Raw genomic sequence first — 16,268 nt, 5'->3', positions numbered from 1 at the left:
GGTGCAGCCCTGCCCCCACCTCCCCAAACAGATGGGATCATCGTTTCTCTCTGATGGAAATGAGAAGGCTTATCAGCATACCCCTTTCAAAAGGCCCCCTCAATTCCAGTTGCCTTCATCTGTTACTCATCAAGGTCACATTACCTGAAAATTGAACAACTGTGAAATCTAACGGTTTCTGCCTATCGTGAGACCTGATGACATTGAGCAAGGGATGGCAAGGCCTACCCTTCCATTGCAGAGATGTTTATCAAGAAGTTAATCCTATGACAAAAGAATGATTCGTCCCATGTATTCTGTTTCTTTGTTGAGAAGCAAATGACCTGGTCTTGAAAACCTAATGTGAAAACTCCCCTCATGCTGGAGGTGGTGGAAACTAACTGATCTTTCTTCCCTCCCACCTTACTCTTTTCCAACCCACATTTCCAAAACCAAAACATTCTATGGGAGTAAGTCGGTCCCACATACTGAAAAATGTCAGCACAAACTCTTAAGCGGCTGGGCACTGCAGGTAACATACCTTGGTCTCTTCTTGGGATGCCCAATTCCAAAGACTCTAAAGCCAATTAGGTAAGAAACTATGAGGGTTCCTGCAGGAAGGTGTATGACAATATCTAATTCTATGCAAGAACATCTTTTTTCCATCCTATGGGCAGATAGACAAGAACTGGTCACCTTCCTTGGGTCATATGAGCATTTAGAGGAGATGTGATAGATTCGTTTTGGGTCAAACTTCAGTGGAGGAATAGCGCACACAATCAAATGATGTAGTTTAGGTATGGAATTTTTCTCATTTTGATGGATGCTTTGGTTAAACAACACAATTCCCTGATCTTTCTTGGAGACAATTCTTATTCTCAAACCAAATCAGGCCTTGCGATGCTTTATGTCTAAACCTCCTCAGAGCTGATACATTAGCTTTACTTTTCATAAAACGTTCACTTAGTTCTTCCAGGTCTGCTCATTATAAATCTATTTAATGATTTTATAAATTATATCCATATCATCAGCTTTTCTAAAATCAGCTTCAAGGGTAATATATTTTATGTAATTATCATTACAGTGTGATAACCGCATAGTATCTCTAACCCCCAGGTAAATACGCAGTTAAATCTCTGTTCAAGACATTTAAAAGGAGGGCCTAAATTTTGAGATAAAGTTCCCATCAGTGTTAACAATGAGAGAGAGGGAGTGAAAAAAATACCTATATATTTTTTCTCCCCCTCCTCATAGATATTCAACCTTAAGAAAGGAGCAGCTAGTGGACAGAAAAGTTTAAGTTTGCAGAGACTATCCTAGTCTTTGAAGGAAAGGCTAAGCCTTTAATCTTCTAGTCCTTGACTTCCTGGCAACTTCCCAATAGGGGTTTCCTCCCTTTACAACCTTCTTAAGCCGGGAGATGAAGAAGAAAGTTTTATATTTTCTAAGTTAATTTTCCTTCTTATCTTGCCAACTATCTCCTGGAGACAGGGGAATATAAATTCATACTGCCCTTGAAGAAGTGCAAAATTTGAAAATCTCTCTTATCTGAAGACTCGTATTTGTGTTACATCCAATGCCATTTTCCATAGAAATGCAAGAGTTGGTGACTCCAGGTAAAGAAAAAAAGGTCTCACAGATGTATTTGTTAACCCTCCAGTGTTACTAGAATATGCTTATGAAGGGGGTTAATCAGAACAGATCGGCATATCTTTTAACCAGGAGGGCTAGGCCAAGGATTTCTCAGCTTACGGGGGAGGGACATCACTTAGAGCTGCCATTTCTCATTCTATCCTTTTAAAGGAAGAAAAAAATAACTTAGTGTTGGTGTGTGAGTGTATTTGCACATTTAAAATCATTCAGCTGGGGGCACATAAAGAAAACTGGACAGGAAGAAAACTTGTATTTCTTTTGCTTTTTGAGGGTGCATGCCATGCGATTCTGGTGTATATAAAGCCTCCTTTGCTTGGTCTTCTCTGCGGGTTCTTTCCTATATCCCCCAGAATCTAAATTTTACAATACTTTGGGACTCAGTGCTTTCTCATCTCTTCTCTCCACACTCCCTTTCTGAGCATTTCCTGGCTTTGAACGCTTTTATGGTAACAATCCCAAATTTATGTTTCCATCCCAGATGTCTTCCTTCAGTGTCCAACAGCACAACGAACATCTCCACTTGGTTGTCTAACTGACATTGGAAATTGACACTACCCAAATGGAACACCTGAGATCCCCCCTTGTATCTGGTCTTTCCTCATCTCAGTAAATGAAACCTACTTTTTTTCTATGATTCAGGCCAGATATCTTAGAGTCACTTCGATGTCTTTCTCTTTTACTCTACAACCAATTTGTCAGAAAATTCCATTGGCTGTACTCAAAATATATTCAGACTTTTCCTTCCATCTCTACTCCCTTGGTCTAAGCATGACATTTATCTCTAGACCAGAAGTAGTCTCCATGGCAACAATTTCTAACTAGTCTCCCTGCTTCTGTCTGTCCCTGTTTAACTGTCTCATTTGCACACAGACACCAAGTGATGTTATTAAAACTCAGAGCTGAAGGTTTTATAATCCCCAGCAAGGCTCTCCATGACATTACCCTTTACCTCTCTTTCCCCATTACCTCTACGACCTCATCCTTGACCATGTTGTTCCTTATTGCATCTGGGGTACCTAGAAAAGGGCCTGTTGCATTGCTGGTACACAGAAGCATTGGTAGGAATGAATACTTTCCTTCCTCAAGACAGAAAAGGACAAAATAAAAATGAAATGCTTAGAGATGGGGGCTATTTGAAAATAAAATTATAAAATCATTTAGAAACGATAACAACTCCTAAAGATCATCTGATTCATTTCTTAATTTTCCAGGTTGCAAACGGATATCTCAAAGCTTAAGTGACTTGCCCAAGGTCACAGAGTCAATAAAGACACTATGCTCCTGCTCCACATTAACTACTTTTCAAGAACAGTTTTTCCCTTTTGGGTTTTACTTTCAAGGATTATTTTCCAGAATTTTCTTTGCATATTCAGCATTGTGATCTTCCCACATGATTCCAGCAGTTTAGCATGGTGATTAATAATTATACTTTCTAGACCTGCTCTCTCCAAATTTGTGGTAGGCTACCCCACTTACTGTGTGACTTTAAACAAGCCAACAATCTTCTGCACAGCAAAGAAACAATTAATAGACCAAAAAGGCAACCTACAGCTGCTATGGCAAATACTACGGAGTTTTCTGAGGGAAAAAAAAATACTGATAAACAAAACTACCATACGATCCAGCATTCCAACCTCTGGGTATTTAACCAAAAATATTGAAATTAGAATCTCAAAGATATACTCATACTCCCATGTTTATTGCAGCACTATGCACAATAGTCAAGATGTGGAAACAACCTAAATATCCATCAAAATATGAACGAATGTGGTTTATGCAAACAGTGGAATATTATTCAGCCTTAAAAAAGCAAAAATTCTTGCCTTCTGCAACAATAAAGATGGACCTTGGGAGCGTTATGCTAAGATAAGTAAGCCAGTTATAGAAAAACAAACACATGATTCTACTTATAAAAGGTATTTAAATAACCAAATCTACAGAAGCTGAGAGCAGAATGGTGGTTTCCAGAGGCTGAGGGTGTGGAGGTGTGAGGGGAATGAGGAGTCGCTGTTTAATGGGTACAAAGTTTGGGTTAAGCAAGACGAATAACTTCAAGAGATATACTGTACAACATCCTGCCTATAGTTAACAAACAAATATTCTTATTAAAATTTTTAAAAATGGGTAACACATTTAAGATAATGATGAGGAAGGTTTTTTAATACTCTCAATCACTGGATGACAGAATAATCTCCCAAAAGAAATGTGAAAATGCCATCATTGAAGATATTTAAAACTCAACTGAAGATAAAATTGGCCTTGTTCTTCTCTCTACATGAATGACAAGACCCACACAAGCATGACCTAAGACACCAATGGATTTCACAGCATGTGGGCACTTTCCAGACCACCTACTAGTATGAGGAAAGAAAGAGGAAAATTGGGCTGGAACTGATGACTCACAACAGGACAACTTGCTCAGTATGTTCCTGGCTCAGTTATGACTTCTCCAGGGTGCTAGGAAAGGAGCACTTAACACCAAGTCACTACCCTCCCAGCTCCAAAAAGTTTCTAGGGAATACAGGAGGCTCTCTCCAACCTACTTTTAGAATTGGCCTATGTTTTATTTTAAAACAGAAACAACCCCAGAAGACCAGACCGTTCAATTTATAAAAAGGACAGAGTAGGGTCATCAAACTATGGTCCAATGGCCAACTCTGGCCCACAGCTTATTTCTCTAAATAAAATTTTATTAAAATAGATCTAAAGTTGCTCATTTGCAATTTGTCCATGGCTGCTTTCACAATACAATGGCCAAGCTGAGTAGCTGTAAAAAGGCTGCATGACCCACAAGACCTAAAATACTTATTATTTGATCTCTTACCAAGACTCATCCTTTCTTTGGACTATAGCTTTGAGAATACTGAATCAAGCATCTCGAAGGTAAAAAATATGTAAAAGTCGTTGCCTTCTTCCCTTCTTTTAAGTTGCGGAATATAAAAAAAATAATTTGAATAGAGTATGCCAACTTTTTATGAATCTATTCCAAGATATTGCATGCTAGAGTCTGGAGGACATACCTGCGACACCTAAAATAGTATAATTATTAAAAATGGGAGCCCTGGAATCAGAAAGACCTGAGTGTGAATCCCAGATTCACAATTTACCTGCTCTGTAACTTTTGGCAAGTTACTTAATCTTTCTAGGCTTCACTTTGAAATAAAGTCAAAAATACTGTCCAGCTCAGAGGACCCTCATGAGGAATGAAGGCATTACTATACATACAGCACTTGGCAGAGAGCCTGGAATATTCGTATGTGCTCAAAAAACTACCTAGTTTTATGATTACATGAGTATTAAAAATTAAAATTAGGGAAATCAGCTTTCCAAGATTGAACAAGAGGCTGATAAAATACAAATGCATCATTTGTTAAGCATTACCTGCACAGTTTTCCCCAGGATCTCGACAGAGAAGGCCATCCTTTCCAGGACTCCTCGTTGAATTCCCATCTGCCACAACACAGTGGAGGATCACTAGACCTTCAAGTTCAAAACAGAACCAAAACAAGCATGAAAACTTGAAAATTTCCTTAATGCAAAGTACTCTACCAAAGTCATGACCCATTTATGAAAATAACAAGCCTGTGACTTTCATTTCCAAGGCATTCTCCCACAGCAAGGGGCCTGGGGTGGGAGCACGGGTGCACAGACCAGCACATCTAATTTTTTTTACCCTCCAGGACAAGGACAGAATTTTCAGGCCAACATCACTTGCATGTAACTATGCATCTTGAGTGAAGGGACTTGGCCATAGTTTATGACGGAGACACCACAGGAGCAGAGGAATAGAAAGGGTTCGCAGCTGCACATACACGGATGAATCTCCAGGGAGAATGGAGGACATGGACTCTCTCCACTCCATAAAGATTCGATGTTTCTCAGGTATTAACCATTGTTTGTACTTCCTTCTTGAGATACATGAACTAGATATTCAATCTGTGGAAACTATTTGAAAATTGCACCTTCCCTCAGCTAGGTACTCCTGTTGCTGAGAAGGACCTCATGGAAAGGATGGTGGAGAGAGGAATACCGTGTGGTGGTTAGAACAGTTTAAAATACAATGGGTAGTTCTTGTGTGGACCTGATTCAAGAAAATCAACTGTAAAAAGTCACTAATGAGCTAATCTGAGAAATTTGACCCTGACTAGACGTTGGATAATATTAAGGAATTACTACAGATAGTTTTAAGGGTGATAATCATATTGCGGTTCAGGATAAAAAACAGAGTCCATATGTCTTAAAGATATAAATTTAAATACTTATTAATGAAATTAATGTATCCAAGATTTACTTTAAAATAACCCAACAGGGGCGCCTGGGTGGCTCAGTGGTTTAAGCCTCTGCCGTCGGCTCAGGTCATGATCTCAGGGTCCTGGGATCGAGCCCCGCATCGGGCTCTCTGCTCAGTGGGGAGCCTGTTTCTCCCTCTCTCTCTGCCTGCCTCTCTGCCTACTTGTGACCGCTCTCTCTCTGTCAAATAAATAAATAAAATATTTTAAAAAATAAAAAAATAAAATAACCCAACAAGGGGAGGTGGGTGCAAGATGCTGAGAAACACTTACAGATGTGACAAGATTGGCCACATATAGGTAATTGTTGAAGCGGGGCAGAGGCCATATTGAGGTTTATTATGTTCTTCTCTCCATTTAAATGTCTATAATAAATGTCTATAGTAAGAAGTTGGAGAGGGCAGGAGAAGGTAAGGAAAGGCAGATGGGGAGAAATGAGATGCCTTGGGAGTTAGCTAGACCTGAGTTCATGACCAGTTTTTGCTGTTTTACAGTCATGTACCTTGGGCCAATTTCATAACCTCTCAATTTCCTCATTGGCAAAATGGAGATAATTATTATCTCCTCTTCAGAGCACTACTGTGAGGATTCAATCAGGTGAGTATACAAAACAACACATTGATGGCATGTAATCAATGCTCATTTAAATTACTCATTATTATGTAACTGGCAGGAATCGGATAACTTGCCCACTGGGTATATTGACATTTATCCATCTAGCCAATGGTTTCCAAACTATGCATGTTCTCTAATTCAGTTCAGTTCAACAAACATCCATGAGCATCCAGAAAAACACAGGTGGATAGGACAGACTCTACCCTCAAAGCACTCCGAAGCTAGTAAGACAGGCAATCAGCTAACCAATCCGCCCTAACACAAAGTGAGACTGTTGCGCCAGAAGACAATAGTATCCAGCAAGTTCAAAGGCCAAGAGTTTTCAAAAAGAATCTTTCAATATGGAGACTCTTCGCTAGCTATGTAATTAGAAAAGGTTCAAAAAAAAAAAAAAAGGTGGTAGCTAACATTGGAAACAGTGAATAGAAATAGAAACTCAAATCCACTGATGTTGGGGAAATTAGCACTACTTTACTGGAGGACGAATTAGTACTGTACGTGCTAAAATCAGAAATACCAAAAAAAATGCAGTTATTTCATTTCTAGTAATTATTCAGAAGGAAATAATCCAAGATACATAAAAAGATGTAACTGAAAAATTCTCTACATGACACAGGTTATAAAAAAATTGGAAATTCCCTAAGTATGTATAAAGATAGAGTTGACTAAATACATGGAACTATTTTCATGCAATAAAATTCTTTTCAGGCATAATTCAAACAGTAATAGAACATTTTGATATATTCCTAAGAGAGATAGACTACAGAATAATAACGCAGTGGGATTTGTGTGTTTGTCTGCATCAGTGTGTGATAATGGTATAAAATAGGCCCATATAGATAGATAATCAAAAATTTGGATAAGTAAGTAGATAGAGAGTTGTTCACATTGGTTAGGAGAATTTTATCTTAATTTTCCTTATTTGCACTTTCTAATTTTCTAGTAGCGTATTTTATTTGTTGCAACAACAAAAAAAGGAATGTCTTCCCAATTGAAATTTACCCCAAAGATACAGAGGTAGTGAAAAGAAGGGCCATCTGTACCCCAATGTTCATAGCAGCAATGGCCACAGTTGCCAAACTGTGGAAAGAACCAAGATGCTTGATTCTTGGTTCTTCAACAGAGGGATGAATAAAGAAGATATGATCCATATATACCATGGAGTATTATGCCTCCATCAGAAAGGATGAATCCCCAACTTTTGTATCAACATGGACGGGACTGGAAGAGATTATGCTGAGTGAAATAAGTCAAGCAGAGAGAGCCAATTATCATACGGTTTCACTTATTTGTGGAGCATAAGGAATAACACAGAGGACATGGGGAGATGGAGAGGAGAAGGGAATTGGGGGAAATTGGATGGGGAGACGAACCATGAGAGACTATGGACACTGAGAAACAAACTGAGGGTTTTGTGGGGGTGTTGAACCTGGTGGTGAGTGTTAAGGAGGGCACGTATTGCATGGAGCATTGGGTGTGGTGCAAAAACAATGAATTCTGGAACACTGGAAAGATGTTGAACCTGGTGGTGAGTGTTAAGGAGGGCACGTATTGCATGGAGCATTGGGTGTGGTGCAAAAACAATGAATTCTGGAACACTGGAAAGAAATATAAAGAATAAATAAAAATTAAAATAAAATCAGGGGCACTTGGGTAGCTCAGTGGGTTAAGCCTCTGCCCTCAGCTTGGGTCATGATGTCAGGGTCCTGGGATCGAGCCCCACATCAGGATCTCTGTTCAACAGGGAGCCTGCTTCCCCCTCTCTCTCTGCCTGCCTCTCTGCCTATTCTGCCTATTTGTGATCTCTGTCAAATAAATAAATATAATCTTAAAAAAAACAAATATCAGTATTTTGGTTCAAACACACACACACACACACACACACACACACACACATACAATTTGGCCACCAAATTTCTAGATTTTTCATATCTTTTATCCCAACACCTGCCACTCTCCTTTCACACTTATAATAAACGAGAAACATATAATCATTTTGGGCTTTCCAAGCACTCTGATTATATATTTACTCATCTTTGTAATCCTGGTAACTAACACAGAACACAAATGTTGAAAGAATGAACAAATCAGTCTATAAAAGAACAAAACAACTTTCAGATTAAAAAAAATCCCAGTATCTGTTTCTAGTGGAAAATCTCAATCAATTTCCTTATTATTATAAAATAGGTTTAATTCATTTTTAAATTCCCATACATGAGCTTTCTCCATGGGCAGAATCAGGAGGACTTAATTCTGGAGTTACTCTGTTCTAACAGTGGGAATTTTACAAAACACTAAATCTCATAGAGATTCCATATCCACAAACTGGGGATGACAATATATCCTTCAAGAGGATATTGTGAAAATAAAATTAGGTAACACGAAAAGGCATGTGGCTTGACACCTAGTATACAATTTTAAGTCCACACACACTCCTTTCTATCACTTATCATTTAACCCATCATTCTCCACTTCCACCTAACAGAGGGAGTTCTGATTGCCCTGAACCCCTGCCCAGGGCCTTCAAGCACGCTGGCTGGCTGGTGCCTGCACCCAGACTCTGTTCCGCTATGAATCACTCCACATGCTGGCATTAGCTGATGAAGGGATGCCCCTGGGGAGCACCCTGGACAGGAACCCTAGGGAGGAGGCTCTCAGGCAAACCAAGGCACTGGGGTAGCATGCACTATTCTCCCCACCCATAAACTTCAGGTTATAGTCACAACCTGGTAGCCGTGAACCAAATCCAGCCTGAAGAACCATTTTCTTGATCTGCATGGTTTTAAAAATTGAATCATGACAGCTCATATTAGACCTGGATTTTTCTGCTTCCACTGAAAAAGCAGAAATTCTGGCAACACGGTGTGAACCAGCTTCCTGGCAACAACGAGGCACAGCTAAGCAGCAGGCGACCCCTTTAATGCTCTGGACCATCAGGCTTGCTGCGCTCATTTACTTGACCTGCCTAGACCCTGACAGGAATTTCAATTTGTGATCTGTACGGAGCAACTCGGGAATCCCAGAAATGCTCACAAAACCATTTACTCAATACTGAAGGCTGCTTCAAAGACGAAAGGCATTCCTGTTCCATCCATAATTCAACAAATATTATCGGGTACTGTAACACAAGACACTGAAGGCTCAAAGATAACAGATACTATCACTGCCATGAAGGAGCTCACATTCTGGTAAGGAAGGAAGACACACAGGTCTTTAAGGTGTAGTGTAGTAAAGACAACAGCAGGTGACGCAGGATGGAGACTCAACTCTACCTGGCTGCAAACACTTGAGAGAGCAGATGAGGATTGTGGGGAGTTTTTAATGAGGAAGAAATGAGTTTTTAACACATCAATTAGTAACTTCTAGAAAGTAAAAATTGTGTAAGCAAGGTAACATAATCATTGATGCTATTTGTTTCTGCAGTAGACCGTATTTATATGATGATGATAATAATGTAAATACTGATAATTGAAATTATATCAAAAATTATCAAAAAATCAGGGCCAGTAATTAGCCCACATACACCATGCGGGGAATCTGCGGTGATGAATCAGTATCTATGCTGTGCCAGTTCTTAAATGTTTAGACTGTCACCCCTATAGCAATATACTGAAATTATGAGGGTAGAGGAACTCAGTAGGTAAAATCTAAACTTGACAAGTCAACAAATAGCATTACAAGCAAGGTATTTAGCAAGATGGAGGTAAATACATAAATACAGAAGAAACACTTAAAATACTCAGAAGTGGTTGCTTCTAAGAGGTGGAGAAGAGAGAAGCCACAGTGCCAAGATCCTCTAGTTGTTGTTATAAACCTTTTAGTACTATTGGATTTTTAAAAATCTATGTATATTTATCACTTTATCAAAAATAAAATTAATTTTTAAGAAAATGGTAAATAAAATTGTAACTAGCCAAGGCATTCTAAACAAAGGGGACAGCTTGTAAAAGGACACAGTGTACATAATACAACGTGTCTAGTTTGTCTGGAGGGTGAGTAGGGATTGTGATGGAGAGGAGGCTGGGGCAAAAATAAATATGACCATCTTAATTACTTTGGATTCTGTTAGGCACCCAATCTGGGGTCATTGAAAAGCTTTAAGTGAGAAACAACATAATCTTTTTATTTGGTTTGTTGTGCGTGTGTTTGTTTGAAAAGGTTACTTGAATACCAGTATAGGTGATTCAGACACACCTAAACCAAGGTGGCGGCACTGGGAATGGGGAAGAAGAAATGAACGAGATAGTCACAAAGTAAAATGTAAAAGACTTGGTGGCTGGTGGGACAGAGTGCGAAGTGAGAAAAAAGAAGTCTAGAATGACTCCAGAATTTGGAGCTTGAGTGGCTGAGTGGACTGTGGTACCAATCACAGATATATGGGACACCAGAAGATAAACATTAGGGAGAAATATTAGTGGCATGAGAAGTATGCAAATGATCTCAGATTACTTTTCAAAGATGTCCAACTGAAAAGGGAGGGGAAATATTAGTGAATAAATTTTTTTTTAAAAAGGAGGGGACTTGTTTTTGTTTTTAATATGAGAGAAAATTGATAGAAGCCAAAGGTATAGGAAAGAGGCGAAGGATGGCCTACCAGTAGAGGCAGAAAAGGTTACAAAGCATAGCCTGAAAAGCAGGGCCTCTTCTGCAACTTTTGATCCTTTATAGTCAAAGTTAGTAACTTTGCAAATATCACTTCATTTTCAATAAATGAAAGGTCTTTAGAAAATAAGGGCTTAAAGGTATTTTACATTCTATACATCTCATCTCATTATTCAAAGGAATCTGGCTTAAACTGAATGCAAAAACCCAAAGGTTTCTCAACTTTTACACTATTGACATTAGGGACTGGATAATTCCATGTTAAGGGAAGCTGTGCATCATAGAATAATGATTAGCCCTGGCTTTTACCCTCCAAATGCTGGTAACATCCTACCCTCACCTCTACCCCTACTTCTGAGTTGTCACAATCGAAAATATCTCCCACCATTGCTAAATATCCCTGAGAGGAAAACTGACCTGGTTGAGAACCACTGCAATTCTCTCCAACTTGTTTTCATATTTTTTGTCCAAAATATAGCTTTCATTTTGAATGTGTTGCTTAATATAAATCAATTAAGCAGCTTCAAAGGCTCAAATTTTGACTTCTTAAAAAATTTCTTTGGGAAAGTTTCATTATCTTGTGGAAAGATCACTGAACTCAGTCATTAATTAACTGAGTTACCTTGAGTTAATTAACAATCTATCTTGAGCTTTTTCCTTAAGAAAAATTAGAATCACAGGTTTCCTGCTTATTCCATAATCTGGTTCATGAAAATCAAGTGAAATAATATTTCATTTTATTTTATTGAAATGATCATTATCTTTATCAGAGAATGTATAGATTATACTTTAGAGAAAATGAAAGAAAATATTGTACTTAGATGTAGAAAACAATAAATTTTATTCAGAAGAGTCACAAATTTTATTAAATTTCAGAATTAGTAAAAACCTTCAAGGAATTAAAATATCCTACCAACCAATTCTCAACTTCCTAAAATCACCCTCTGGAAAAGTTCCTCAACCTTGCCTTATAATTTCAGTACAGAGTCTTCTCTCTCCTCTAAGGCGTTCCATTTCAGAGAGACCTTCCATCCATTCTTTCAATTGCAGCCATTTCATTCAAAAATATTATTGAGCATTTATTTCTAAAGCTCTATAAGTGCTGCTTTACATTAAGCTGGTTTTTTGCCTTCCCCTAACTTTACTCTGCTCACTGGAATCACCTGGAACAAGTCTAATCTTTCTTTCCCATGACAGATTTTCATTATTTGAAGCCAAATATCAAGTCTTTCTGAAAGGATTCCTCTTCTTCGGGCTGAGCATCCTGGTTCCTTCAACCACATTTTACCTGTCATCATCAAGACCCTCATAATCCTTGCCATGGTCCCCTACATGTAAGATCAAACCAACGTGCCATTTCACATGGTTCGGCAAAGATAGAATAGAATGGGGCTCTCGTCCCCCACACTGCAGGCACTGTATTTCTGGTAATACAGCCCCATAGCACATCAGCCATTTTTGGCTGTCTGATTAGATACTGAGGTTTCAGTCTGTTTTTAATAAAAAGAAACTCTTATATCTCTTGTGCTACTGGGAAGCAGTGTAATAATGGGATTATTTGTTCTTGTTTATTGTGGCTCTGCTTTGCTTCACTTTTGTTTTTTACTTTAAAAAATGATTTTAGACTTTTTAGAGTTCCCTTTAAAAATTGTATTAGGTTTCACCTATCAGTAAAATATTTCATAATCTTTTTGTTTTCTTATTCTTTCATTCAGCCTATTTCATGTGACCTGTAGAATTTCTGAAAGATGCTTAAAGCAATAAAAACAAAATAAAGCAAAATAATGTTACATTAGTTGTGTCTGCTAAGTGATGAGAAATTGGGTCTATATTTCTGGTGTTAGTTTTTAAATATCTACTGTACTCATAAAACTAAAGACAAAAATGAAAAAGAAATCCAAATCTACTTTCACGAGTCAAAGTTCCATTTATGAGATGTTCAAATTAAAAATTACAGAATTTATTAAAAGTATTATCCCTGTCAGTCAGCATGGAGAATGAAGTCATTGGGAACAATATGAGTTTTGAAAGAGACCCAGTCTGAAAAGGAGCATGACCCACTGTCTCATAGTTAACTACTAAATGCTGAGGTAAGTTGTACACCAGCTGAGTCAACTATTTAAAAAGATCAAATGTGACCAACTTAAACAGTTATGTATGTTGTATTTGCCTCATCTCTGAGCTGAATTTTCCATTTTTATAGCCAAGGGCATTTTTTATTTTAAAAATAAATATAACATTGTCAAAAATAGCCATTCATCTATATTCTGATGACTTAGGAATCTTCGGTATCTTAGCTTCTATTTGTATCTACCAAATACAGGGATTTCTTATGATATTGTACCAATCTCATTTTAGGATTTGAACCACACCCCATGCCCTGTTAAAAAATCCAACTGTAAATCAAAGGAGAATTTATTAATCTACGAATATAAGCAGGAATTGGAAAAATATCTCATAGTCAAATCCCTAAAATTCTGTTTATATAGAAGAAAGCAGTGTAGATTAATGGGAAAAGGATAAACTGGGAGTCAAATGGCACCAGATTTGAATCCTGGTTGTACCTTCTAATCACTAGTTTTGTGATTATGATTAACTCATTCAACATTGAACTTCAGGGTCCCCATCTGTAAACTGAGACCCATAGTAAGTAAGCAACATGGTAGATCTAGCTATGTGCTTTAAAAAAGAGAAAAAATAAGGTATGAATTATTGACCTTGGTAATGCCTGGCACAGGGTAGGTCCTCAAACCAATAGCAGCTATGAGGAAGCTGAAGTAAAAATGGATTCTAATTTCTCTGGTAAAACGATAGATTATCATTCCCCTAAGTGGATATTGACAAATTTCTGCATTTATGCTGTGATTTGATCCATGTGTAAAATATGACTATGAAACAAAAAATGAAAGATAAATACGTATACATATACATATACGTACCACATTCCTACAGTGTGCTTATATGTATGTACTTAGTGAGGCAAAACAACATGTTGGCCTTTCTATGGGCTGTTTCTCTCCAGAGTTTTTAAAAGACATTGGAAGTGAATGCGCCTCAGCTGATGAAGAGAAATATGGCATCTTGCATGGTTCTTTGTATTCTAGGACAGTTCTGCCAGTGACTCAGATACTGAGTATGTCTACCAGAGCTACTGATTCAGTGGGTTGGTTAAGTGATTCAGTGGTACAAACACAGTAGACCAAGTCAGATCTTGGATGGTGCTGTCTGACAACCAAGGGAATTGTAAATCATAGCTCTAATTTTAGAAAAATAAAGTTCATAAAGTTTTAAAAATTTTAATCAACATTCGGAGTATAAAAATGATAAAGATCTGGGGGATTTTTTTCATTGTATCTCCATTGTCAAGAAGAGAAACAGAACCCTGAGTATACATACTATACAAAGAGAATTTCTTAAGTCTGAAAAGAGATTACATCTAACATGCAGTTGGAGGGGCTCCTGGGTGGCTCAGTCCGTTAAGCATCTGGCTCTTGATTTCAGCTCAGGTCATCATCTCAGGGTCATGAGATCAAGCCTCCAGTCAGCTCAGAGGGTGCTTAAGATTCTCTCCGGCGCCTTCTGCCACTCCCCCACTGTTTGTGTTCACTCTCTGTTCCCCTCATACTCTCTCTCTCAAAGAAAGAAAGAAAGAAAGAAAGAAAGAAAGAAAGAACATGCAGTTGAAAAAAATATTGGGGATTGGAATGATGTTTATCATTGTGGGCTTGTGATTGACTGAGACAAAAACTAAAAGAGGTGAAGTTTGACATTAGCATTCTCTTCCGTCTATTCTTGTTAACTCCTTTTCCATCTTTTTTCATTGCCGTTTTGCCCTCCTATAAACCAGTATCTTTGTACTTCCTTGACATTCCCCCAAATAGAAGATAACTTTTAAATATAATTTCCTTTCCAAATGCGTTTGCTTTCAAAGCAGATGTGCAAGGAGAGAAATTAAGTAACTCAAATACGCTAAACTCAAGTGCTTCAACCTGGGTCTTCTAGAAAGCAGAACCTGAGATATATATGAAGGGATTATCACTTTATTTAGGAATCACAAGAATGAGGAAAAAAAAGAAATGAAGCAAAGAAGAAGGCGAAGCAATGGAATGTGTGTACCCATCACGCAGATGCAGCTCCAAAGTACGCCACAAAGAGATGCCAAACTTTGATCAGACCACATGTCCCCTCATACAGAAGCTATATAAAGCATTTAAAAAAAAAACCTTCAACTGAAAGTAGTTCATGGAAGAAAGAATGAAGGAGAAATACGTCTGCCCCAATCACTTTCATCACCCATTTCCTAGACAAAATTCCAAGTAAGGGGTGCTAATTGCCTCAAACTCTGGCCCTTGCTGAAAGAGAGACCAGAACTCATACCCTGGACATGGTGTTTTCCAAGTCCAAAACAAGGGGCAATTCACTATAGGTAGGGAGTTGGGCAGAGACAAAGGAAATAGTCAAAGGGCTCTTCAGAGGGGTATATTGTTTGTGCCCTGTTGATGGCACAGGACATCTTATGTTCTAAGAGAAGGAGGGACTCTTCAAAAGTCCCTCAAATCATATCACCTGAAAAACTGCCCATACTATCAAACTCAAAGATAAGCTTCTGGATTTTCAGGACTAGGAAAGGAAGTAGAGACAGGTCAGAAAAAAACAAGGGAGTCTTCATAGTTTATTTCATTCAAAATCAGGAAAGTAACATATGAACTCTTTCCTCTCCACATGTAAAATTTTATCCCAAAAGGTAGAAACAGTATCTTGGTGTTTAAGAAAAGCTAAGAATGATGGATAACAATTTTTTAACTTATAAAAGTACTCTAGGGGGCTGCCTGGGTGGCTCAGTGGGTTAAAGCCTCTGCCTTTGGTTCAGGTCATGATCCCAGGGTCCTGGGATCGAGCCCCGCATCGGGCTCTCTGCTCCGTGGGGAGCCTGCTTCCTCCTCTCTCTCTCTGCCTGCCTCTCTTCCTACTTGTGATCTCTGTCTGTCAAATCAATAAATAAAATCTTTTTAAAAAAAAAAGAACTCCAGGGACACCTGGGTAGCTTAGTCGAGTAAGCCTCTGTCTTCGGCTCAGGTCATGATTCCAGGGTCCTGGGATCCTCCCGCTTAGGGCTCCTTGCTCAGTGCC

At 38.4% G+C, this 16,268-nt stretch overlaps 1 protein-coding gene across 1 annotated transcript in view; it reads right to left on the bottom strand.

The window, feature by feature from the left end:
- The window catches only part of BTC (betacellulin), a 52,276-nt gene that overhangs the window by 21,092 nt on the left and 14,916 nt on the right, over nucleotides 1-16,268 (bottom strand). Inside the window, exon 2 of the mRNA XM_045997178.1 lies at nucleotides 5,014-5,112. Coding sequence (XP_045853134.1) covers nucleotides 5,014-5,112 — 99 coding nt within the window. The remainder of the gene's footprint in view (nucleotides 1-5,013; nucleotides 5,113-16,268) is intronic.

This window comes from Meles meles, chromosome 2, assembly GCF_922984935.1.
Source record: "Meles meles chromosome 2, mMelMel3.1 paternal haplotype, whole genome shotgun sequence".
Classification (NCBI taxonomy): Eukaryota; Metazoa; Chordata; class Mammalia; order Carnivora; family Mustelidae; genus Meles; species Meles meles.
This window is presented reverse-complemented; position numbering and strand designations above follow the sequence as displayed.